The sequence below is a fragment of the Elephas maximus genome, chromosome 20, assembly GCF_024166365.1.
Source record: "Elephas maximus indicus isolate mEleMax1 chromosome 20, mEleMax1 primary haplotype, whole genome shotgun sequence".
Lineage (NCBI taxonomy): Eukaryota > Metazoa > Chordata > Mammalia > Proboscidea > Elephantidae > Elephas > Elephas maximus.
Window position 1 is genome coordinate 61,661,146 of NC_064838.1, and position 27,813 is coordinate 61,688,958.

Consider the following 27,813-nt stretch of genomic DNA (forward strand, 5'->3'; position numbering starts at 1 on the left):
TTCCTTGGTGACCCGCATGTGGTGTGACATCTATTGTCCCCATCTCTGCTCGCTGGGTTGCTTGTTTAATCTCTTTTATATCCCAGAAGAGACTGATTTAAGACACACCGTACACTAATCCTATCTCACTAACAAAGACAACCAACTCCCAAATGGGATTATAACCACAGGCATAGGGGTTAGGATTTACAACACACATATTTGGGGGATACGATTCAATCTGTAACACCTCCCTATCTAAAATTCCATCCCCTTACCTTCCAACTCTTCACTCTATTTTTTCTCACAGCATGCATTTCCAGCTAACATCACTTCACACATTTGTCTGTTTATAGTCTGTCTTCCCCATCAGAAGGTAAGCTCCATCAAGACAGGACCACTGTTACTGTTTCATTCACCGCTGTATTCCCCACCCCTAACAGAGACCCAGGCACCCAGAAAGAGCTCAACAAACATTGGTGGGGTGGATGGATGGGGGGGGGTGGACGGACGGATGGATGGATGGATTCCTTCAGTCTTCAGATCCAATCTCAACTCTGTCACCAGATATTTTCCATTATTTCTACCTCTCTCCAGTGATAGCCCAGCCATATAGCCACTAATTCTCAACAGGCATGTATTACTTCTATCATCTCTATCCTGGGTGGGTACAACACCTCTAGCTGGTCTCTTAGCCCTGAGATTGTTCTCCTTCCAAGTCCCTTTCCACTCCAGCCAGAGGTCACTTCCCTAGCTTAAACGCTTCAGTGGCCTCATAGGATCCTTAGGACAGAGCCTAAGCTCCTTACTACCAAGGTTCCTAGGGCCCCACCCACCTGGCCCAGATGCCTACCAGCCTCCTGTCATGTTTCATGATCCAGCCACACTGAGCTACTGTCTCTTCTTCCAGCAAGTCATGTTCCCTCTGGCCTCAGGGCCTTTGCACATGCCATTTCACCTGCATGACTCGCTCTTTACCTGGCTACCCCTCATATATACTTCCATTCTCTGCCTGGTGCATCCCCCAGGAAATGTTAGGTCCACCCCAAAGTTCCATAGCTCTATAGTTCCCATGCTCATCACCTGAGGAATGACTTGTTTAGGTCTGCGTCCCTTCTGGAAACAAGGTTCACAAGTGCCAGCTTGTGCCATTCACAGCAGCCAACACAATGCCTGGCACCGAGCAGACACTCGAGACAGATTTCCTTGACTTTAATTTAAACCAAAACATTTTCCTTCTCTGGAAAGAGAGAAACTTTGAGTAGGAGGTCTCCAAATCCACTCCTGCAACTAGAAACACCATTAGATCTTTTCCACCATGGCTTCTCCAAACCAGCACAGGTTTCGTTTCTGGGTGTCACCTCTGACACGGATTCTGGCAGCTCGAGACAACACCCATACATATGTAGGTGCACACACATAATGCCCAGGGACCTGTCACTCTCCAAAAATCCCCTCCCACCATGACATCCTCTAATCTCTAGAGCTCTTGTTGTCTCCCTGTAGGTCATGAGCAGGGTACTGACCTCCTTATGTCAAGCGCGCTCTAGCTAAACTTGGGCTGGGCCTATTAGAAAAGAGGGAGAGACGCCAAAAAAAAGTCAGGGGCTTTCTCTGAAATGTCTTCACTTAGCCTGGAGACTCAACCTTATTTGAAAGTCTTAAAAAAACAAACAGAACCAAAAAAAAGTGAGAGCTGTACTTGCATGTGGCTTGTTTCTGTATTAAGGTGAGACAGCATTTATTACAAAGACTTCTCCTTCCCAATAGTTGTTAGGTACGGCCCATATAACACCTCTATCAGATCTAAACCAAAACACAATGCAAGCCACTGCCTGATCCAGGGTGTCACTCGGCATCACCAGCAATGGGTCAACCTAACCTGCAGGAAGAGAGAGTATCAGAGGGTGGAGAATGAGGCCTTCTCGCTTCAAGTGCTGCTTCTGGACCCGCTCCAGCCTCCAGACCTCAAGGGCACCTCACAAAAATGTGGGAGCTGGGGGAAGAAGGCACAAGGACAGGCTGAGACGAATCCAGAGTGTGGATCTGACTCACAACACGCCAGTGTCCTGGAGGCCAAAACCAGGCCAGGGCTCTGATGTGGACTAAAGGAGATAAAGACACCCAACAACCAAATGGGAAGCTTTAGCCACAGCTGCCCCTGGACTGTGGGGAGGCCAAGAGGGAAGGAACTAAAAGAGGCACTTGGACAACAGAGGGAATTGGAATATGACTGCAAATCAGGTGATAGTATAAAATTAGTGTTAATTTCCAAAGGCGGACAACGGTAGGTGATTATGCAGGAAACTGTTGCTATTTTTAGGAGATGCAGGTCGACATATTTCGGGGTGACCTGTCAGAATGCATGCAGCTTACTTCCAAATGGTTCAGGAAAACTGTGTGTATGTGTGTGTACCCACACACAAACACACACATACATGGACATGAAAAGAGAGACAAGGTTAAATATTCACAATAAATTCTCCATGAAGAAAATATAAGTATTTTTTAACAATACTCCACAATTTTTCTGTAGGTTTGTAAATTTCCCAAATATACAGTTGGGTAGAAAAAAAAAACACAGGGCAAAACCACATTCCTTTGATGGCAACTTGTAATAAAAAGATAAAGAACACTACGCATTAGGGGGTAGTAGGTCTTTAACAAGTGACTGCAGTTCTGATCCATTTCAGAACCTATGACTATACCTGTATCCATCAACACAACATTCTTTTCATAGTAATAGTTTTATGATACTTCCCTACACTTTGCACAATAGGAAAAGAGTGTCCTCTGCCTGAAATGCTCGTCCCTCTCTTAGAGAAACGTTCCCAGATGTCACGGAAGAGATGAAATCCCTTTCACGTGCTTTAGAAAGCAGAGAAGCGATTATTAAAACTCACCCATAGCCCTGTTGCTATGAGCTAGCAGAACACGTGGCCTGTGTGATTATGAGATCAATACTGGCTTTCCCACCAGAGGTCAGTCTCTGGTCTCTGCTCACCTCTGAGTCCTCCTTCCCAGTACAGGGCCTGGCACACAGTAGTCATCAATAAACTTGTTAACTGAATGAGATATGCAAAATCCTATAGGGCAGAGACCCTATTAGACTATAATCAAGGCCCAGCCTGTACTAGTCACAGCTGTATCCTTGAGTCCAGCACAGTGCCTGGCACACAGTAAGCCTTGGATAAACACTTATCACTGAAGGGATGTTCCCTCCTGCTCAGACCAAGCACAGCACACACAACATTCTGCACACAAATGAGACAAAGTCCCAGAGCTGGGGAAAGCTTTAACCCAAGTTCAGGTACTCTTCTCCCACCTAGAGAACAAAATTCTCAAGACCCTCCCCATTCGCACCCCAGCGGAACACCCCAGGCAAAACCAGCACTTAATAAATGTATCTTGATGATAACCATACCTCAGGTGGTCCCATGAGCACTTCAATTGTTGGGGTTCAGAGGCCTCCCACCCCACCCTTGCGTAGCTCTCTGAGTCCAATTCTTGGCCCCTGGAATTTAAAAAAGTTGATTTACCTCCAGGGAAAGTGTCAGGCTGCTGTCTGGCAAGAATCGCCTATCAGATTCCCCAGGAGACATTAGGACAGAGCCTGTGGCTTTCACTACCACCACCCATCTCACCTGGGGGGGCCTGGGCTGGGTTTCCTCTTTGCCAGGTGAGTGTGGGCCAGAGACCAAAACCCTGCAAACACATTCTTTTCCTAACTTTTGTGCTCCAAAAAATAAAACAAACTTGTTATTGCCCTCAAGTCGATCCCCTACAGGGCAGAGTAGAACAGCCCCATAGGGTTACCCTTGTGCTAAAAGAGTTGTATTTCTCGGTGCCACCTTCACGTGCTGTGTCCACTAGAGACCCTTCACCTCTGTGTGTTCCTAAATGTTTCCCAAGTACCCACTGCCTGTCAGGCACTGTGCAAGGCCCTTCCTCAAGCCTTCTTGTCTCCCATAACATATCTAGGCTGTAGGCTGCTGGAACGTCAGGTCCACATCTGACTGTGTCCCTCTGGAAGGTCAGGTTTACGTCTGACTGTCCCTCTGGAAGGTCAGGTCCATGTCTGACTGTGTCCCTCCAGCTGTCCCAGAATTGAGAAGACACACAGGTCCCTCTGTCCTCATGCGGCTTACAGGCATTTTAAACAAGAGACCTCAAATGTTAGGCCTGAAAGGGATCTTATCTATCAGCCCTCTTCTTTTTTTAGCCCAGTAAGGAACCAGAGAAAGTAGTAAAGAGACACACCCAAAGTTGCACACGCAGCAAGAGGAGAAGGCAGAATTCACACAGGGGTTTTTCAATTTGCAGTCCAGTGTTCTTTCCCCAGGGGAGTCTCTGGCTGAACAAAAACCTTTACAAAGATACCTGATCTTCCCACTTGTTTCAACTCACTCACCCTAGGTTTTCTGTCTGTTGCCCCCAAGTAATATTTTAGTTCCTAACTAAAAGATAAGGAGCCCTGTGGAACAACAGTTAAGCCCTCAGCTGCTATGCTGCTAAGCAAAAGGTTGGTGGTTCGAGCCTACCCAGTGGCTCCACGGGAGAAATACCTGACAATTCCCTCCTGTGAAGATTAAAAAAATCAAAACCAAAACAAAACCTGTTGCCATTGAGTGGATTCCGACTCATACTGACCCTATACGATAGAGTATAACTGCCCGATAGGGTTTCCAAGGAGCAGCTGGTAGATTCAAACTGCTGACTTTTTAGTTAGCAGTGGAACTCTTAGCCACTATGCCACCAGGACTCCCTGCAAAGATTACAGCCTAGAAAACCCTATGGGGCAGTTCTACTCTGTAACACGGGGTCGTTATGAGTCGGAATTGACTAAATGGCAGCCGACAACAACTAAAACATGCTAACGTGTACAAAAGTCCAATGTTGGTCCTTTGGTGACTTTGTCTTCCTGTCCTAGTCATACAGCTGAAACACAGGGAGGTGCCTGAAAGAGCTCTCAGCCAGCCCACCCCAGGTGTGTTCTGTGCTACAGCAGATGTGGGGGCTGCACATGGAGCACCCCCCATGCACACTGCCTAGTGGGTCCTGCAAGAGGGTCCCGCTTACTGAGCTCAAGCCAGCACTGCCCACATGTTTCCCAGCAATGCCCATTAACATCCTGATGACCCAGTTCTAAGGAGCCAACTCGGGAAATGCTGATGGGATCCCAGAGGGAGATACTGAGGCTCCCAGAGGTGAAGGGCCTTATCCAAGGTCACAGAGCAGGTGCCTTAGGGCCAGAGCCCCAATTCAGGGGAGTTTACACACCCAGCTCTCAGGCTCCCTGTGGGTTTCAAGGTCAGTAGCTGAGCCTCTAGTGGGTAGGGGAGGTGGGGCAGGTGCCACACAGCCCTCTGGGCAGTGAATACAGAGAAAATAAAAACCAGTGACCAAAACAGTACGGGGAGAACTACGAGATTAAAGCTGATAAAGGGATCAAGGAGGAAAGAACAACTAACAGCAAGCAGTGAGGGAAACCAACACACCTAAAGGGGAGGGCCTTCTCACATGCTGTGCAAATCAGCTTAACTCCGCACCTTGAAAACAGAGCAGGCTGCTGGGCAAATCTCAATTTTGGATGAAGTCCTTCCTGTTGCCATTTATAGATTAAATTAAAAAACAAAAATCTAACCATTGCCGTTGAGTTGATTCCAACTCACAGCGATCCTACAAGACAGAATAGAACTGCCCTATGGGGTTTTCAAGGAGCTATTGGTGGATTCGAACTGCTGACCTTTTGGTCAGCAGCTGAAGGCTTAACCTCTGCGCCACCAGGGCTGCAGGTCATCTACAGATTAGATTCAGTTTTCTTGTCAATGCAGTCCACTAAAGCCACACGCAGGCCCAGGGCCTACTGCCTGCAGGGCCCTGTGCCAGGTGTCAGGGATTGCTGCACAGACAAAGCTCTGCCTTCCGGAGGCTGAAGTCTAGCACAGCCCACCGTGCACAACGAGATCAGACCACTGTGATCTGTAGGGTTTTCACTGGCTGATTTTTAGAAGTAGATCTCCAGGCCTTTCTTACTAGTCCAGCTTTGTCTGGAAGCCCCACTGAAACCTGTCTAGCACCACAGCAACACACAAACCTTCACTGACAGGCGGGGTGGTAACTGCACAGGAGGTGCATCGGTTGGGAATTGAACCCAGGTCTCCTGCAAAACACATCTGGCCTGTCAATCTCCTGGTAAGACAATCTCCCTAGGTCTTTACTCTGTGTAAACTAAAAACAAGCAAGCAAACAGAAATGAAAACGGCAGGCCTTACTGGGTGCTAACTATATACCACATGATTTATAATGATTAACTCAGGACACCCCCCCGACTACCGAGTGAGGGCAATGCTATTATTATCCCATTAACCAACAACTGAGGATTTCATTTAACCAGTGCTCTTAGCATGTGCAACTGCCTCTTCTCACGGGACTCTGAATTCCCTAAGAATAGGGACCATATCTTAAAAGAGTTTTGTCTCTGGGGCCCTCAGTAGTAGTCAACAAATGTCCACCAAAGGAATAATCAATAATTGTTCAACGGATTGGTTTCCTTCAAGGTATTATCTGCTAATAAGTTCTATATTTGGGACCAGAGAGGGTCATTCTCCTGATAATCACACAAGAGGTAACTGTGGAAAGAGCTAGAACCAGACCGCGGGAGACCTGGCTTGTCTCTGCATGAACTCAGGCAATCACTTTGTCACTCTAGATCTGTTAGCTTAAAACTTTAACGAAGAGTTAAACAAAATGAGCCCAGGATCTCTTCCAGCCCTAAGTTTTTATGTCTCTGAAATGCATTATGGGGACAGGGGAACTTAGTGGAGGTCTTTGAAGTTGTTGGGAACCCTGGTGGCGTAGGCTACTAAGCAAAAGGTAGGCAGTTCAAATCTACCAGGCGCTCCTTAGAAACTCTATGGGTCTGTTCTATTCTGTCCTATAGGGTCACTATGAGTCAGACTCCACTTGACAGCAACAGGTTTAGTTTTGGTTTTTTTGAAATTGTACTCTCCTGCTTTTAGAATGAGACCCAAAGTTAGGGGAGGGTGCTTGATCAAGTCTATCTGGAGTGAGTGAAGTACTTCCTCTCCCTCCATAGCTCAGTGGGCGGATTTATCCTGATAAAGTAGATTTACTCCCCATGTGACTTCCTCCCCCAGACAAATATGCTCAACCCGGAAAACCCCTTCCCAGAGAAGCATTTTGGATGAATGTCGGTGAGGGCTGGCACACCCAAGTTGTACACAAGAACAGAGGTGCTGGTGACATACAAGAGCCCACGTTCATATGCCGGATGGGGATGAAACCCCAAACTACCACTTTTAACTCCCACACTCTCCTCTGGGGAGATCACAGATGCTGAACAGCAACTGAGTGTGATCAAGGCAACCGCAAACGTGGGCACGATGACTCCAAAGCTAGGTCCACAAGGAGAACTCGTCACTCAGCAAATGTAAGTCTGTTTGTTACTCATCGTGAGTACACAGTGAGACACAGTGCTTGTAGTTTGGAGTAGTTTTGAATGAATCTCTGTCATCTAATGGCCATAAAATGGGGTTAACAACATTACTCCCTACTTTACAGGACCATTGTGAGGAGTAAATGAGATAAGAACATCAAATGTTCCATAAAGCCTGACACGCTGTAAATACTCAAATTGTTGCCCATGATGGTAATGATGATGATTGATGGTGATGATGACGGTGATGGTGATAATGATGGATGAAACTACCTAAAGTAGGGAAATCCAAAGGACGGCTCTTCAATAACCTCTCGGAAAGTCAAAAGTGAAGCAGGTAATTCTGTGAAGAACTATCCAGGAAAAACACACTTGGATACTTTTCAGAAGAGTAAACAACATGGTGGCCACTCCTGGAAAGAACCACCAAGGCTGCCCAGGATCCAGGCGTCTCAGGATGAGTTACTGGGTCCCTATGAGAACGGTGGCTCACCAGCACCACTGGGAGATGGAACCAGGTAAGATAGTGACCAAGAAGATGAACTTCCCCAGAATAAAGAGAAGAAGAAGAAATTATAACCATGGAGAGACATCACTGTTCACTCATCAGACTGGCAACACTTAAAGAGCTTGAAGACCTGAGGTGTACCAGAGGGAGGGTAAATGGGAAATCTGGCCCTCTGTTGATGAGTGCTGCTTTTTAGAGAACAATGTGGCAATATATATTAAGATCTTAAATGCATACCCAGAATGGCCCGGCAACTCTACAGCTCAGTATCCACCTTAGAGATTTAGCTGCCAGTGTCCCCAAGGAGGCTGTGATGTTTATTTAATCTTATGTGTCACCCTGGCTAGGCTACAGTGCCACTTTATTTAATCAAACACTCATCTGGGTGTTTCATGAAGGTATTTAGTAGATGTGGTTAATATTTGCAATCAGTGGACTTTAAATAAAGGAGATTATCCTGGATAAAGTGGGCGGGCCTCATCCAGAAAAGGCCTTAAGACCAAGAGAAGAAATTCAGCCTCAAGACTGCAGTTTCCAATCTGCCAGCCTGCCGTACAGATTTCAAACTTTCTAGTCCCTATAGTCACATGAGCCAATTACCTTAAAATAAATTATGTATGTGTGTATATATGTACATATATATATACACACACACATATATATATATATACACACACACACATACCCTGGTGGTGTAGTGGTTAAGAGCTACGGCTGCTAACCAAGAAGTTGGCAGTTCAAATCCACCAAGCATTCCTTGGAAACCCTATGGGGCAGTTGTGCTCTGTCCTATAGGGTTGCTATGAGTCAACGGCGATGGGTTTATTTTTATATATTATATATATATATATATATACATGTATGTGTGTGTGTATATATACATATACACACACACATACATAGTTGGTGGTTCAAATCAGTACAGCAGCACCATGGAAGAAAGGTCAGATGATCTGTTTCTGTAAAGATTACAGCCAAGAAAATCCTACAGTGCTCAGTGCTACTCTGTTACACATGAGGTCACCATACATTGGAATCAACGCGATGGCAAGTTTTTTTTTTTTTTTTTTGTAAAACAGAAAAAACCAGTTGCCATTGATTGATAGATGTACAAAGACATATGTAGATATATCAATACACATTTATATTTTAATTTATATATATTATCTACACACACACATACATATTTATGGGGGGACATAAAATGTTGTTATCTCCAAATTCTTGAGGCTGTCCACTGATGTGAACAGGCTGAAATGAAATCCTGTATTGCCTTTAATGGTTACATGCAGGTTTGTTTTTTTTATTTTAAATTTAATGAATTTTTAAATTAATTAAGATATTTTTACCTTTCCTTGTTTTCTTCCATCCCCCTGCAGCCACACTGGTTCATCACCGTGGAACTGTCCATAGACACAGCAGGGCAGGCCCAGGTCTTCTTTCTTAAAAAGCAAAACAATCAATGTTTAAAACCTGGGTGCATTTTTGTTACAAACATTCAAATAGCTGCATTAAATAGGTAAAAGGTGACTATGTCAAACCAAAATCCGTTCTCTCTTTCTCCCATAGCTTATAGAGGTTTATCCCAACCCACGATATTTTCAATCACCTCAGAGGCATGCGAAGGCTGTACGATGAATAAGGAAGACAGGAGAAGGATTGACACCTTTAAATTATGGCATTGGTGAAAAATACTGAATATAACACCAACTGCCAAGAGAATGAACAAATCTGTCTTGGAAGAGGTGTAGCCAGAATGCTCCTTAGAAGCAAGGATGGCGAGGCTTCATCTCACATACTTCGGATATGTTATTAGGAGGGATCAGTCCCTGGAGAAGGACTTCATGCTTGGTAAAGTAGAGGGTCAGCGAAAAAGAGGAAGACCCTCAGTGAGATGGATGGACACAGCGGCTGTAACAAGGGGCTCAAGCATAGCGATGATGGTGAGTTTGGCGCAGGACCAGGCAGTGTTTAGTTCTGTCGTGCACAGGGTCACTAATGAGTCAGAACTGACCCTAAGGCACCTAACAACAACAACATCAGCAGGGAGCACATTTCCCAGGCATCCTTGCAACTAGGTGCAGCCAGCTGTCTCAGTTTTCAATAGACTGTGAGAGAAAGTGATGTGCGCCACTTCCCCATCTGGGTCTAAAGACATGGGCATACCTTGTTCACCTTCCCACGACCTGGAACTTGGTTCTGACCATGCAGATGATGACAGTGCCCTCGGAGAGTAAGAGCAACAAGACAGAAGGCAACTGGGCCTGTGACTGGCTGTGTGGAACAGACACCCCACTTACCTTGGAATTACTACTACCTTAGAGAGATTCCTCTGTTCTTTAAGTTACTATATTACTGGGTCCTATTTTTATGGCTGGACTAAAGACAGACTAGGGAGAAAGGCCTGGCCATCTATTTCCAAAAATCAGCCAATAAAAACACTGAATCAACTGGGGATAGTGCACAGGACCAGGCACCATTCTGTTTTGTTGTGTATGGGGTTGCCGTGAGCCGGGGGCCAACTCGACCACAGCTAACAGCAACAATCCTTATCCCAGTTGGGACTATCACTGCGATCCTAACACTGGGGCCCTCCTGAGAACAGATTTAGTAGTTTAGAGCTTGGGAAAATCTCTGTCTATGGAGACTGGTGGGGCCAAACTATTTTTAGTCACAATTTCCATATAACCACATGCAATTTCAAGGGATCCTGGAGTGTAATAGGTACTTAATCAGTATTTGATGAATGAGGGGTGTTGTTGATAAGCATGTAATATCTTCCAGTGTGAACACCCTCAAGGGCAGGGCACCTGGACAGAACCAGGAACACAGCAGGCATCCACAAGTATGAACAGTGAGCTTCATGTCACAAAATGACAATCTGGAAGGGTAAAGCACCATCGAGGGCACAGGATACCCACGTCCAGGGGCTCAAGTCTACGTGCTCAGGGGATAATGGGTTGAGGCAGACAGACCAAGAGAGAGCTAGAGAGAGAATATTCCAGTGGGATTCCACCCACTACTCCACTCCTGAGCACCTGCCCCAGGTGAGTCTTAGACAGGATGAGGGCTTCCCTCTTAGGCTCAGGTACTGCATTCCTCACCACTCTGGGTGTGGTGGAGCCCTGGAGCCACAGTGGTTAAGAGCTTGGCTGCTAACCAAAAGGTCGGCAGTTTGAATCTACCAGCAGCTCCTTGGAAACCCTATGAAGCAGTTCTTCTCTGTCCTATAGGGTCACTATGAGTTAGAATCAACTCAATGGCAATGAGTTTTGGTTTGGTCTGGGTGTGGTTATAAGTAGATTCTCTTTATACAGCATGGCCCCAACATAAACCAGCTACTTCATCTTAACCAAAGAAATAGCATCGGTTTCCACGCTGGGAGAACTGGCTGTGCTGACCATCTTGAGGGCTGGTGAGTTGGTCTTCAATGTGGCACCGGGGGCAAGGGGGTGCTCAGGGTGATTTTGACCATCTGGATCTTGCATGCTAGTGCTGTCTTTATGGCCCAGAGCCACGACGTCAACTGTTTGACTCTGAGCCTCAAAGGCCTGCTGGGTCACATCTCCTGCCCATCCTCCTCCATCTGCCTCACCTCAGGTCTGGCCTTCTCTCAGATCAAAGCCCTGTGTGTATAAGCTCCCAGATTCAGGTGAGCAGGACCAGCTACCTGGGACCCCTGCCCCCCAAGGCATTGGACAGAGTCAGAGTTGGGGAGAAGCCGGGCTGCAGCCCACAACTCTGCTCTTTCATTTAACTTGCCAATAGTGCACATGAGATATTCTTAGCATCTGGAGCCCTTTCTGGGGCTGGTAGTTCTGGCTTCCATCAGAGCGAACTTCATCAGCTGAGGCATGTACATTACTGAAGTCTGCCAGGGGGAAAGGAGAGAGTAAAGATGTGGATCCTGGACGAAGGGAAGGAGTGTGGGGTGAGCACTGAGTCCCAGAGGTGGCCACTACATGCCGTCAAAGAGGGTGAGGAGAGAAAGCGAGCACCCTTCACCTGGGTTGCTTCTGCAGCTGGGACACCTTAGGCTGCTCCACCTTGGCCTGGACACCAAGTCTGCTCAGCCGTACCAAGCTCATCTGCAGTGTGGTAACTGCCGCAAAGGGATTTCACACCCACATCTCAAAATGATGCCAGCCGCCGGGCTCTCCTCAAAGCCGTATTTCCCAAGCAGCTGTGAGGGGCTGGAGCTTGCCCCTGGAGCTCATTCAGGGTCAGGATTTTAGGCTTTTCTCTCCCCAAATGGGGGAAGGTGTTCTGTAGATGGGGTTCCTGGGTGGTTCAAATGATCTACCCAGAGGTGCCTCGGAAGAAAGCCCTGGCAATCTACTCCCCAAAATTAGCCACTGAAAACCCTGTGGAGCACAGTTCTGCTCGGACACAGACGGGGCTGCTGTAAGTCAGAATCAACGCCACAGCGACTGGTTGATTTCCTGTTTTTTTTTTTTTTTGTAGACAGCCATGGGTGAGCCAGCCCTCTTCAGCCTTGTGGCAAAGGGCAGACACCGGGGGGCACCATTTCTGCACTGAGATTTCCCAGTGGTGAGGGATCCCCGAGAGCCAGGCACTGATACGGATCGTTGTTGTTAGTACTGTTAGTGCCCTCGAGTCGGTTCTGACTCACGGCGACCCCACGTGCAACAGAACAGAACACCGCCTGGTCCCGCACCAGCCTCAGTCGTTGCTATGCTTGAGCCCACTGTTGCAGCCACTGTGTCAATGCACCTCGCTGAGGGTCTTCCTCTTTTCCGCTGACCTTCTACTTTACCAAGTATAACGTCCTTCTCCAGGGACTGGTCCCTCCTGACAACATGTCCAAAGGATGTGAGATGTAGTCTCCTTATCCTTTTTTTGACATGGATTATCTCCTTTAGTTCTCACAGTGGCAGCCTTACTCTACAGATCAGGAAACTGCGGCACAGAAAGGGTAAGATTCGGCAAAAGTCACACAGATAACAAGTGGTAAAGGCAGGATTTGAACCAGACATTTATCCCAGGAGCCCACGTTCCTAACCACTGTATTTAATGTGTACAGTAAAGCTCAGTAACCACTGAATAAATGAATGAACACATGAATGAATGAACAAATTACACAATCTCGAAAGCAGTTCTGGATAATGGGGCTGTAGGGGGGCAGTGTCTCAGGGCTCTGCTGGGAGCCTGACCTCACCCACCCTCTATGCAAACCAAGAGGGTGATATTCCCAGACCCTCTCAAAGCAGCAGTTAGCTCCCTACACACTCGGAACCTTCAGCTGCCAACTTCTGCAGAACGGAATTTATATACTTCATTCCATGGTGGCAACAACCACAGACACCGCCAGCTCAGGGCCTCATACTTACAGGCAGTAAACCTGGGGCGCCACGCACAGAGGTTCAGCCCGTCCACCAGGACCCCACAGGGAAGGCAGCATTACACCCATTTTACAGACAACGAAACCAGAGCTCCAAGAGGTTGTGCCTTGCTTAAGGTCACAGGAGATTAAAGGAGAATGATTTTCAAATCTGAGCAGGCTGGCTGCAAAGCTGGGGCTTTTCCCAACAGTTAAGGTACCCACCACCAACCCAGGTCAATCGGAAGGTTATGAAGATGAGATAACCACCGTTCTAACCCTTCAGGCGGAAAGTTCTCTGCTGACCCGAGGTCTATCGGTATTTCCAACGAGGGATTCCAACTCTCCCCAGCTAGAAACCACCGACTCGTTCCTCTCCTCAGCTGGCTGGAGCTTCACTGACCAGCATTTGCTGAGCATCGACCTCCTGCAAGGCACCAATGTGTCTGTAGGACACCAAGTCCTGTTAATCCTTCATTCAAAAATATCTCTTCCTAGGAAACATCCGGTGTTGGTGACGGCGTGAAGCAACCAGAACTGCCCCAAGCTGCTGCTGGTAGGCGCATAAACTGGTCCAACCACTCTGGAACACTGTGGCAGTATCAGCTTGCATTCGCTCCTAGGTACGCAGGTGCACTGAGAAATATGTTCTAGAACGTTCTCAGTAGTGATAGACCTAACAGCCCTGTTGTGGTTTCCTATTGCTATTTACCACAAACTTAGTGGCTTTAGGTGCTGTCTCATTAGGGGGAAAGCAACTAGGAGTATACAGCAAGGTGTATATAAATTTATGTAGGAGAGACTGACTTGATTTGTAAACTTTCACTTAAAGCATACATACCTGCATTTCTTGGCTTGTAGCACCCTTCCTCCATCTTCAAAGTCTATTCCAACTCATAGTAACCCTATAAGACAGAGTAGAACTGTCCCATAGGGTTTCCAGGGAGCAGCTGGTGGATTTGAACTGCTGAACTTTTGGTTAGCAGCCGAGCTCTTGACTATTGCACCACCAGGGCTCCTCAAAGTCAGTAGCATCTTCAAATCTCTCTTCTTTCTCATCTCTGCTCCTGGCATCATATCTCCTTCTCTGAACCTGACCTTCCTGCCTCTCTCTTACACAGATCCTTGGGACTACATTGGGCCCACCCATCTCAATACCCTTAACTGGATCACAGCTGCGAAGTCCTTTTGGCCGTGTAAGGTAACATATTCACAGATTCCAGGGATTAGGATGTTGACATCTTTGGTGTTGTTGGGAGCCACGAAGTCGATTACAAATCCCAGTGACCCTACAGGACTGAGTAGAGCTGCCCCACAGGGTGTCCAAGGCTGCAATCTTTACAGAAGCAGACTGGCACATCTTCCTCCCATGGAGCCACTGGTGGGTTTGAACTGCCGACCTTTGGGTTACGGCTGAGTACGTAACCGCTGCACCACCAGGGCTCCTTGGACATCTTTGAGGGGAGGGGGCATTATTTGGCCCATCCCAAGCCCCAAACCAAAAGCTCCCCAAATATCCATCCACAGTAGAATGAATAAAATAAGTGGTGGTCATTCACAGTGATGAGAACGGATGGCCTACAAGTACACATGACAAAATAAGATGACACCGACGAGACAATGTTGAGCCAAACATGCCAAACACAAAAGTGCACACTGTATGAGGCATAAAGTACAAAAATGGGTAAAACTACCCAAGCTGTTGGCGGTCAGGATGGCGAACACAGTGGGGGAGGGGAGCGATGGCTGGAAGAGTGTTTCCAGGCGCTGCTTACGCAGGTGTGCTCAGTTTGCGCAAACCCACCATGCAGTACAGTTACGTGATCTCTGCCCTTTTCTGCAACTCAGTTCTGCTCCAATAAGAAGTCTGAAGAAATGTGTCTGCCTTTCTCATCCTTCCTACTCCACAGGCCTATGCCATCTTGCCTCTGGATGAGCAGACCCCACTGACCTCCTCAACACCCCCTACCCTGCCAACCTTTGACCTCTGGACTGACCTGGAATGCTCCTGGCACCTGCCCTCCTCTGCAGCTCCTTCTCTCTTCCACCCACCTCTCACCCCACTTGATGCCCACAGCAGGCCCCGTCTCTTCCCGGGAGCCCCCCACAAACACTCCCCTGCACCAACTTCCGTAGAACTTGAAATACAAACCACTTAATTGCTACTGTCATGTATTATTAATTGCTTGTACACGAAAACCTGCAAAATTCAGAAACTGTGTAAGGCGGAAACCTGTCAGAGAAGGAAAACTGGAATATTTTCCACTAAAAGGAGCGATAGAAAGATGCTAAGACTGCACCCTGTCAAAGGCAGAAAGCTTGCAAGACCCGGAAAAACAAGGCAGTCCCATCTTGTTCTGGCTCTCACAGGTTTCACTGCAGCATCACACGCCTTAGTCAAATCTCCCCAAAAAGATGGTAAATGTCTCAGCAGCAGAAGTCAGGTCTGGCACAGTCACTTCTCCTCCTAGTTCTGGCTGCATGTGAACTTCCAATGCTGGTTAATTACTACCACTACTAACAGTCAGCGTGTGTGGAGCACCTATGGGCCTCAGGGTCACATGACCTCATGTCCCCTCCCCATCCTATCCTCGTGTCCCCTCCCCTACCCTATCCTTATGCCCCCTCCCCCACCCTATCCTCATGTCCCCTCCCCATCCTATCCTATCCCCTCCCCATCCTATCCTGTCCCCTCCCTACCCTATCCTCATGTCCCCTCCCTACCCTATCCTCATGTCCCCTCCCCCACCCTATCCTCAGGTCCCGTCCCCCACCCTATCCTCATGTCCCCTCCCCATCCTATCCTATCCCCTCCCCATCCTATCCTGTCCCCTCCCTACCCTATCCTCATGTCCCCTCCCCATCCTATCCTATCCCCTCCCCATCCTATCCTGTCCCCTCCCTACCCTATCCTCATGTCCCCTCCCTACCCTATCCTCATGTCCCCTCCCCCACCCTATCCTCAGGTCCCGTCCCCCACCCTATCCTCATGTCCCCTCCCCCACCCTATCCTCAGGTCCCGTCCCCCACCCTATCCTCATGTCCCCTCCCCATCCTATCCTATCCCCTCCCCATCCTATCCTGTCCCCTCCACACAAATAACAACATATTAAAACTCTTCATCAAATAACATCTTTTCATCTTCAGATCCAAATCAGGGCACGCCCTCTGGAAACTTTTGCGAAAGCTCTGCGAGTTCCTTGCTCTGCATCAGGCTTGGCATTCAGCAGGCTTTATAAACATTTATCAGCAAACGACAGTCAGGGCTTGTACTCCAGGCTTTTATCAGCACAGGGAGAGAGCTAGATACATTTTTTTCTCGATGTCCGCCAACCTCAGGGTCAGAGCCAAGGTCAGGGCTGGAGGCTCATTGGACAACTCAGCTACAACCCAAGGTCCCAAGCCACCTGTTACAGATGACCTCACCTCTCCAATGGCCAAGAAACATGGCCCAGAGCCCCTGGCTAAAAACAAGGCCACCACCCAAGGGCTGCTATGATCCTAAACTGGACCAGAGACAATGATACAGAAAGCTGTCCACCATGGGAGCATCAGGTGGTGGCCCACGATGCCAACAGGCAGCTCAAACCTGTGGCATTCCCTCCCAGTGCTCTGCCTGGCTGGAGACCCAGCATCCAATCCGGTTGTTTCCAAGCATCTGCTCATTCTAGTGCTTCCAAGATGGCCCCACAGCAGCCCCATGGATGCAGATGAAAAGTGCTTGTGCCTCAGGAGGCAGAGGCTACTTACTGAAAAGACGTACCCAAGGAAAAGCAACCAAAATGCCCATCAACAGGGGCCTGGGTAAACAATGACCACTTGGTGTGGAATACTACCCAGCATTTATAATAGCCAAGCAGACCCAAACCCGCTGTCACGGGAAAAGAACTCAACCTAACCTTGTAGGAAAATAGCAGGAACAATGGATAAGGTACATAACATTCCCATCAGAAAAGCCCTCCATATTCCTAGAGGTATGCGTACCTGCTGGCATGGTGCACTACAGCCACCACACACCAGCCTGAGGGAGCCTACGAAGCATGTCTTTCCAGCTTCATGTTCGGTCCTGTATGTTGGTGGCCTGACATTGGCCGTAGTGGGAGTACTCAAGCCATGGCAACCGGCAAGCACCACGAGTCATGACTTCCCCCTTCCCCCGCCCCGAGAGCTGCTTGTTCAACATTTATGGGCACACCACCATATGTTTTCTGTTTTTGTCAGCCATCAGCGAGTTGGCCCCGACTCATGGCAACCCCATGTACCACGGAATGAAATGCTGCCCGGTCCTGTGCCATCCCCACGACTGGCTGCAGACTGAACCACTGTGACCTCCAGCCAATCCCATGTCCCTCCTCAGAGACAGCCACTTAAAAATAATTTTGGGATATGTCTTCCAAGCTTTTAAAAATATATTTATATACACACAATCAGTGGCAGAATTCTCACCTTTCATGAGGGAGACCTGGGATCAAATCCGAGGCAATGCACCTCATATGTAACCACCACCTGTCTGTCAGTGGAGGTCTTACATGTTTTAGCAGAACTTCCAGACTAAGACAGACTAGGAATAAAGGCCTGGTGATCTATTTCTGAAAAGCAGCCAATGAAAACCCTATGGATTACAGTGGTCTGATTCACAGTTGATCATGGGAACGATGGAAGACCATGTAGAGTTTCATTCCATTGTGCATGGGGTCACCATGAGACGGGGATCAACTTCACGGCAGCTAACAACAACAGTAAAAACCCCACAGAGGGTTACTGACTGCCCCACACTAGCTGGGGCACGTGGGATGTGGGGCCAGCTTAGGGGACCCATGGATTCACTACTCCCCAACCTCCAGCCCTCTCCAGAAAACACATTCATTTAGCAGAACAATGAGACTAAAAGGTTGTTTCTTTCTTTTTTCTAAGAGATTCTAGTTTTGTTTTCTTAAGTTAAATACAAGTAGGATATGATTCCACCACACCACAGTTCCACGATAACATAATTTCACATAAGCTACTAAAACATCTGGACTGTAAAAACACAATGCAGACAGCCAACAAGGGAGGCCTTGGGCTCTGAACTTAGACTGCTGGCTTTCTAATCTCACCTCTACCACTTAGCAACTCTGAGGCCTTGGGCAAGGAATGTCCCTGTGCCTCAGTTTCCCCAACTGTAAAACAGAGTCATAACAGTGTCTGCCTCATAGGGATTTTGTGGGGATTCAAAGAAAAAATGCAAGCAAAGGCTGAGTGTCATAATTACCTCACCTACTTTACAAAAAAAAAAAAAAAACACATGAACAAGGAGAGAGGCTCTCAGAGGGGTTAAACAGCTCATCAGAGGTCCTACGGTGAGTAAGCTCCAGATTTGACATTGTATTCAGCTTTTAGGGGTTCTGGGGAGTTAGAAGAGAGGAACCCTCTGCTGGAATGAAGCTAACCCAGGGTCTCTGGGGTCAACGGCCCAGGAGATAGAATCTGAAGCCCTCAGGAGTTGAGATGCTGAGCAAGCGGGAGGATGAGAAGAAGGTGGAAAGAGAACTTCCAAAGAATATAAAAATACCCATCAAGGAACCATCACAGACCCACCCAAAAGGCAAGACTGCACAAGCACAGAGATCTGAGGAGGCAATAAACTAGCCTCCTTAGCCACAGTCTTGAAGAAAGCAACTTCACTGATGGCAGCCCTAGGTGAGGCTGTGAGAGCTCCAGCCCCTTCCTGGTGGCCCAGACACACAAAGGCCTTCAGCCCCTCCAGCCTCCCACCTGTTCCCTCCCCTCTCCAAAGGATCCAGGAGCCATAGCTTGGATCTGCTGTGTAAGATCCCCTCCAGGATTTCAGATCCCTACACCTCCTCCCCAGGAGACACACACCCATGACACACATACACACAAGAAACAAGGATGAAGAATGAGTGTATGGAGTCCAGCCAGCCAAGTCACGAGTGCAGCACTGGTCTCTATGCCAGCTGCTGAACCTTACCTACTGCTTGGGCTGAGGAGAATGAACTGAGGCGGCATGTCTTCCACCATAATGGGACCTCTATCACTCAGCTGACCCGCACATGCCAGGAACATGACTTCGCCTTCCCCAAAGCCCATCCAGAAACTCGCAGGAGGCAGGGAGTTAGGGATGAAGGAGGACCCTTCTGTTTGGCTGTCACCAGTCCTCTGTATCCAGGCAGGGGTGGATGACACCCTGTGCAGATGCTTCCAAAGGTTAAGTGCTTGGCTGCTAACCAAAAGATCGACTCTCCATGGAAGAAAGGTGTGGAAGTCTGCTTCCGTAAAGATCACAGCCTTGGAAACCCTATGGGGCAGTTCTGCTCTGTGCAATAGGGTCACTATGAGTTAGAATTGACTCGATGGCAACAGGTTTTTGTTTTTTTTTAATGGGGCTTCTGGAGACAAAGCCTGGCCCCTGAGCCCTGTGTTCTGCTGAGGCAGGAGCAGCTGCCCCCACTGTCCTCCTCCCAAGGGGCAGGCAGGGAGATTGAGACCACAAGCCAAGGCAAAGTTGGAGACTTAGGCCCCCAAGATATTGGGGCATCGGCTGCGATGAAGACGCTTACCCTTGTGTAATTACCAGTGGAAGCAGAGTTCAGAACAGCCGAGCGTTTTTAATTCCTGCTGACAACCGGAGGGAGAAACTGCTGTCACCCAGAAACCCCGCCTGGTGACCTGGCACCAAGAAAAGGTGCCTCACCCAACAGGGTGGGACGAGCCAGAGGCTGAGCCTGAGGACAAGGCTGTGGTGTTTCCCTGGCAGAGTCACAGGACTTCAGAACCCACAGGTGTCCTGACATGGCTGGTTATAGGGGCATCAACAGACAGCACCATGCTAGGCCCCAGCCTGGGCCTCTGAATCAGGATCTCGGAATGTGGGCTGGCCAGGGCACCTGTATCTTAAAGATCCCTCCCAGGTGAGTGTAAGCCACCAACCAGCAGGGGCTGCTCCAAGCTGGATCAGTCCAGCCTGCTGGGGTTATTGTGGGAGGTCCAAGCCACGCAGTAGATGTTTCATTCATTCACACATTCCTTCATTCCAGGAACATTTACTCAGGGTCACATGTGTCTGGCTCGAAAAGACATAGTTCCTGCCTCAGACGCAGCAGAATGTTCTAAGCAGCAGGTTGACTGGGGAATGTCTCAGAAACGCAGGTGTCCAAGGCCTGTGAGGTAGACACCATTACAAGCCCCGTTACACAACTGGGGAAACTGAGGCTCAGAGACATTCCTTGCTCAAGGTCTCAGAGTGGCGGAGTGGCGGAGGTGAGATTAGGGCCCCAAGAGCCTCATTTCAGAACTAGAGGCTTGCTTCACTGTCTACACTGTAAGGATTTCTAGAATGTACATGTTTTAGTAAAAAATTAGTAGCTGACATGAAATCGTTATCATGGAATCCCAGTATCTTACAACCATGATTGGCCTGTGGTTTGGGTTCTAAGGGGCTTAGAATCCATCAGGGAAAACACAAGAAAGCCTGGCAAGAACAGAAATCAGCAACTGATGGCTGAGGAGGCAATTCCGACAGAGAAGTCATGTCTGGGGAAGCTGAGTGGCCTCCTGGCACCCAGGGAGGGAGAGGTCTCTATCTATCACCCAGCACCCAGGGAGGGTGAGGTCTGCATCACCCAGCACCCACCGTGTGCCAGCCCCTGGACTTCTGTTATCACTGCTCACAGCCACCATGACCCTACTGAGGGCTATTTTAACCCCCATCTTGCAGATGAGAACAGGGAGGCTCAGTGTGCAGGGAAATCCACCCCCTCCTCAGGGCCCAATCCCAATAGGTGGTGAGGCTGGGATTTGAACCCAGACGGCATAAGCTCTTGCTCTTTTCACTATCGCCACCTTCCCTTTCTCGAGTCTCAGGCTCAGGGAACACCACCTCTATCCAGCCAGGCTCTGAAGCCAGAAAAGCAGGAGGTGTCCTTGACTCTTCTCTCTCCTTACCCACTACATCCAGTCAGCTACTGGCCTGACCTTTCTCCCTCTACCCCTGCCTCTCTAACCCCACTGCTCACGCCTTCTCCACACACTGATGTGCAGCATTTAAGATACCAACTCAGTCAGACAGGCCACTCCCTTGCTTAAACCTCTGCACAGGCTTCCCACAGCTCTGAAGGTACAAATCCCCAGGAAGTCTCAGGGTCTTCCCACGGGCTGTTCTCTCTGCCTGAAAGCTGTTCCCTCTCATTCTCTAACTCCTCTCAGCTCTGAAACCAAAAACCAAACCAGTTGCCATCGATTTGATTCTGACTCATGACGACCCCACCTGTGTCAGAGTAGAGCTGTGTTCTGTAGGGTTTTCAATGGCTGATTTTTCGGCAGCAGATTGCCAGGCCTTTCTTCCAAAGAGTTTCTGGGTAGACTCAAACCTCCAACCTTTCAGTTAACAGCAAATGTGTTAACTGTTTGCATCACCCAGGGACTCCCTTTCTCAGCTCAGAGAGGCCTTCGGTGACCTACCAGACTGTCAGGCCCCCTATTTCCCCCAGAAAGCAAGGCCATGGAGCGGGGGCAGATCTATCCTGCTCAGGGCTGCGCCCCAGGGAACACAATGGGGGTTGGGGGCAGGTATGGGTGTGTCAGGGGGGTTGACTGACCACAAGACTGTGCAGCTAGTCTGAGGTCCAAGTATGGTGTCAGGAGAAAGGCTAAGCAGACAGGCTGGGGCCAGACTGGGAAGGGAAGACTGTGAACACCACAGAAAGGAGCATGGACGGAAGCCCATGGGCTTTGGACAGCTGTGGAGGCTCTCAGAAGCCGGGGAGTGCACCGAACAAATTCACACTCCCATGCTACTGCTGGAATTATCTATTTCTCTCATCTCTTTGAAAGCCAATCTGGCAATAGGTGTTGAAATTTCAAATCTACATCCCCGCAGACCCAGCAATGGCCAAGTCTGCGGATTCTGTTCTACAGATACAGGTGAGGACACAAGGATGAGTGTCAAGGATATTCACCGGAGCATCCTCCACAGCAGCAGAGATAGACAGCAACCTAAACGGCCCTCTGGAGAATAAATTATGGCAGACAAGTCCACAATTCCTTTTCCCAAAACTTGGAGCCAGATGTGTTTCAGAGTTCACCATTTGTTTGCATTATTGAAGGGTGATATGAAGCATGGAGTCCCTGGGAGGGGCAAACAATTAACATGCTCGGCTGCTAACAGAAAGTTTTGAGGCTTGAGTCCACCCAGAAACTCCTTGGAAGAAAGGCCTGGCGATCCACTTCCAAAACACCAGCCATTACAAACCCTACGGAGCACAGTTCTATTCTGACATACATGGGGTCACCATGAGCCAGAATCAACTCAACAACTAGCTCCGGGTTACTGGTTAATACGAAGCATGTATGGTACGTTACGTAACACGCCAGCAGGGTCGGGGCAGGGCTGTATCCTCACCTACATAAATATTTCTGCAGCTGAAGAAATTACTGTTTCTGCTAAATGCTCTAAATAATCTCTTGTTGACTCAGGTCAGGTTCTGCCACCAAATAAGTTTGCATCAAACTTTTTTTAAAAAACTTGTGGTTTTCCTGATTCCGTAACTGCAGATAAGGGATCGAGGACCCGTGGTCAGATGATGGCGTGATGATGCCAGCGAACACTGAGCCCCGACGTGTGCAGGCACTGTCCTGGGTGCTCTACCCACACTGACTCACCGCACCCCTTGTGGGCACAGGTGCGCTCTCCTATTCTAGCACGTCTAAACACCCTTCTCCACCCCCACTGCTAACATCTATTGAGCGCAGACTGTGTGCCACGTACTCCCCTAAGAGCTCTGTCTTCACTACCTCACTGAATCCACACGGCAGCCCAAGGAGGCTGAACTACTACTGTTATGTTACCTAGACGTATCCCTAATTTATCCTCTAGCATGCCCATAAACTGAAGCTCAGAGGGCCTGAGCCACCAGCCGGCGGGGTGTCCTAGATCCCGTGGCTCTCACGCTCACATTCTGCGGTATGTGAACACTAGCTGCCACCGTCCCTAGCATGGTCTCATACCTGAGATTCCAGGCAGTCTGCTCCTGAGCCCATACTCTTAACCCCTACACCTTGCTCATCCTTTCTTGATAAAATGCCTTAACTCCTTTACAGAACATGGAAGGCCACAAACACACATGCACATAAAAACCAAACCCTGCTAGTGTCCCATATTCGCTGCATTCAGACCCGCAACCAGGGCAGGGCTTACACTGTCCCCAAACAGCACTGCAACCTCAGCCTGGGAACAGCATGGTCTCCTGGCAGAGCACCCAAGCACAGGGCCAGAGACCATCTCCAGCTCAAACCACCCCCAGGGCACCACAGTCCATTCAGCTTGGAGATTTGCCCCAGCCAGCCAGCTACTGGGGCTGCCCCAGGCCATCTACGTAACAGGCTTTAATTTGTTGCTGAGGAGCAGCCCAGGGAGTGGGTGCAGGGTGATATGCCCAGACAAACAGAGGCAGGTGTGTTCTCCTGGCTGGATCCTCTCCAGCCTACCCAGTAACACCAGCTACCACCACCATTTAATCCTCGGTTTCACGTTCAGCTGGCGGAGGGCAGGCTCCTCCCCTCCCAGGCTGGGACGTTCCCGGGGGTCCGAGTAGAGCAAACCCTGGAAGGACCAGGTAGATGCACCCCTCTTTAACTAGCACCAGAACTAGGAAAGGCCACAGTCCCTCCTGAGCACTGGTCCTCTCTGCAAGGTAGGGACCATGCCAGGGAACAGTGGCAGCTAGTGCTCATGTGCCACAGGACGTGAGGGTGAGGAGGAACACACAGGAGCAGTTGCCACTGCCAGCACCTGGGCGGGGCACAGCTCCATGGCACGGAACCCGCAGGGCTCTTACCAGGCCTCCTCCTGGCCATCCCCTCCGGCCTGCCATGCCCTCTGCTTTGCTACATCTCCCCAGTCCTCCTCCAACGACTCTAAAAGAGGCTGGCATGTAGTTTATTTTTTTGTATACTGCAACAAAATAGTTTGCAACATACATAAAAGTGCACAAACCTTCAGCGTACAGCTCAAGGTTTTTTTTCTTTCCATTCTTCTTTTATTTTTATTTTTTTGTTGTGCTTTAGGTGAAAGTACAGCTCAAGTTAGTTTCTCATGAAAAATTTATATACGTATTGTTCTGTGACCCTAGTTGCAATCCCTATAATGTGACAGCACACTCTCCCTTTCCACCCCAGGTTACCCATGTCCATCCAAACAGCTCCTGTCCCTTCCTGCCTTCTCATCCTGCCTCCATGCAGGAGCCGCCCATTTGGTCTCATGTATCGGCTTGAACTAAGAAGCGCACACTTCAGGAGTGTTATTTTATGTTTTATAGTCCAGTCTAATCTTTGTCTGAAGAGTGGGCTTCGAGAATGGCTTTAGTTCTGGATTAACAGCGTGTCCGGGGGCCATGGCTTCAGGGACTCCTCCAGTCTCAGGTCATTAAGTCTGTTCTTTTTATATGAATTTCAGTTCTGCTCCACAATTTTCTCCTGCTCTATCAGGGACTCTCTTGTGTTCCTCGTCAAGGCTGTCACTGGTGGTAGCCAGGTACCATCTAGTTCTTTTGGTCTCAGGCTGATGGAATCTCTGGTTTATGTGGCCCTCAAGAATGTTTTTAGATATTTATGCCCCAGCCCCTGGAATCACCACCCAAATCAAAATATAAAACACTTTCAGCCCCCAGAAGGGTCCCTCATGTCCCTTCCCAGTTAATCCTCTACCCAAAGGCAATCACCACCATCTGGACTTCTAAAAGCACTGATTAGTTTTACATGGTTTTGAATTGTACAGAAATGGAATCATACACTATGGATCCTCTGTGCCTGGCTTCTTTCACTCGTCATTGCTTTATGAGGTTCATCCATGTTGTCGTGTGTAGCAGTAGTTTTTTTTTTTCTCCTTTGCTGAGTAGTACTTTCTTGTGTGTATATGCTACAATTTACTTAACCATTTGGCTGTCGATAGGCATTTGGGTTGTTTCCAGTTTTTAGTGATTATTAATAAAGCTGCTATGAACATTCATGTACAAGTCTTTTGGGGCTCATACACGATCATTTCTCTTGGGTACATACCTAGGACTGAAATGGCTGTGACACAGGTAGGCCTATGTTTAGATGCGTACATGTTCCCAAATGATTTTCCAAAGTGGTTGTACCAATTCACACCCCCACCAGCAGTGTAAGACAGTTCCAATTACTCCATACCATCACCTACACTTTCACTGTCAGTCTTCTTAATTTTAGCCATTCTGGTTGTACAGTGGTATCTCATGGTGTCTACTGAGGTTAAGTATTGTCATGGATTGAATTGTGTCCCCCCAAAACATGTGTATTAACTTGGTTAGGTGATGATTCCCAGTATTCTGTGGTTGTCCTCCATTTTGTGATTGTAATTCTATGTTGAAGACAATTAGGGTGGGATTGTAACACCCTTATCAGGTCACATCCCTGACCCAATATAAACGGAGTTTCCCTGGGGTGTGGCCTGCACCACCTTTTTATCTCTCAAGAGATAAAAGGAAAGGGAAGCAGGCAGAGAGTAAGGACTTCATACCACCAAGAAAGCAGCCCTGGGAGCAGAGCATGTCCTTTGGATCTGGGGTCCCTGCGCCTGAGAAGCTCCTCAACCCGGGGAAGACTGATGACAAGGGATCTTCCTGCAGAGCCGAGAGAGAGAGAAAGCCTTCCCTTGGAGCTGACACTCTAAATTTGGACTTGTAACCTACTAGACTGTGAGAGAATAAATTTCTCTTTGTTAAAGCCATCCACTTGTGGTATTTCTGTTATAGCAGCACTAGATGACTAAGTATCTTTTCATACGTTTGTTGGTCATTTGGATATCCTCTTTGGTGACAAGCTTGCTCGTCTTGTCTATTTTTAAAACTGGGTTGTTTCTTTTTGGTTCATAGAAATTCTTGATATATTCTGGATGTGTGCCTTTTGTTGGACATATATATTTCTTATCAAATATCTTTTCCTACACTGCAGGTTGCCTTTTCACTCTCTTAATGGTGTCTTTTGATGAGGAGCTCTTCATTTTAATGAAGTCCAATTTATAAACTTTTTCCTTTATGGTAGTATTTTTTGTGTCTTGTCTAAGAAATCTACATGTAACCCAAGTTCATGCAGATATTATTATCTATTATCTTCTAGAAGCTCCATTGATTTGCCTTTCATGTTTAGGTCCTCAATCCATGTGGAGTTATTTTGTGTATGGTATGAGGTAGGGGTGGCTAGGGTGTACTTTAGGGTAAAATTCTGTCAGTTGTGACCATAAACCAGACACACAAGGAGAACCAACCTGTCACCCCCAGAGAAAGATGCAGCTTCCCAGACACCCCAGTCCTTTATCTGGATCCTGCAGTTGGATCCCGATTCCACCCTTCCCGCTATACAGCCCAACACACAGAATTACGTGCACACATCCCTATTTGGGAGAATTTCCAGACACCATGCATAAAGTACTCCCATCTTACATAAAGCTTCCACTCCACACAACTTTCCATAAGTCCATCTTTACAACCATAAAATTTTTTTTTTTTTTTTTGTGAAAATCATTTTAAATTGAAAAATGATGCAAGGCAGCACCTGGTGGCCAGAGCTGCCACTCATTCAGCCCATGTATGCTCAGCACCCACTCTGGGCACCTACAGGCGGGGATGTGGAGGTGGGAAGGGCACGGAGAACAAGCAGATGCATCCCCACTGTCACTGTGCTCACAGCCTGGGAAAGAGACCAATGAAAAATGGCAGAAGAGAAAATAAACAGGGAGAAGTGCTCAGGTAAGGCCAAGACATAGAAATGGGAAGGAGCCCCTGAGAAGAGAACAGAAAGAGCATTCGGGATAGGAGGAATGGCACAAAGGTGCTGAGAAAGGGAAGGGCTTTTGATCAAAAAGACACCGTCCCTTAGGGAACACTGAGCTTCTGTTAAAGGTGATGGAAAATTCTGGAAATGGATGGTGGTGATGGTTGAACAACATGATGAATGTAATTAATGTCGCTGAATTGTACATGTAAAAAATGCTGAAATGGAAAATGCTTTGTTACACATATATTTACCACAAAAAAAATAAGACCCAATCATGAGACCAGGGGGATGATGAAGAGTAGAAGGACATGTAATTGAAGCTAAGAAAATGTTTGGGTTTTTCTAAGTAGAGCTGGAAGCCACTGGAGGATTCCGCTAAAACTCAGTTCTCTTCTTGAATGCGCACCACAAAAGTCCTTTATGAGGCTCACAGGAATTCATCCCACTGGTCTACCTTGAAAGCCTTCTATCACAGCACAGGTCAGGCAGTCAAAGAATCAGAGACATCCCTCTCAGCCTTGACTATGCAGGTACCTGCGCACACACATGCACACACATACCTGCCCCCCCGCCCTCTCCTGTAGGCCTGGACGCATCCACACCCTCATTTTGCTTGCTCTCTTGACGCTTTCTCAAGCTGGGCGCTCTAAGCCTCACCTCCAGTTCTAGGTGGAATGACGTCTGTGCTGCAGGCTTTTGGCATTTCTGCTCTATGATTTCTCAGCACTTATTACA

The 27,813-nt window shown here is 48.1% G+C and overlaps 1 protein-coding gene across 4 annotated transcripts in view; it reads right to left on the reverse strand.

Annotated features, from left to right (window-relative positions):
- ARHGEF3 (Rho guanine nucleotide exchange factor 3) overlaps positions 1–27,813 on the reverse strand; it is a 356,437-nt gene that overhangs the window by 300,454 nt on the left and 28,170 nt on the right. For 3 of the 4 annotated variants that reach the window (XM_049862260.1, XM_049862261.1, XM_049862258.1), the window contains exon 2: positions 9,296–9,388. In XM_049862260.1, coding sequence (XP_049718217.1) covers positions 9,296–9,357 — 62 coding nt within the window. In that variant the 5' untranslated portion in view covers positions 9,358–9,388. Of the gene's footprint in view, positions 1–9,295; positions 9,389–27,813 lie in introns of those variants that run through there. The other variant, XM_049862263.1, reaches the window with a different exon arrangement.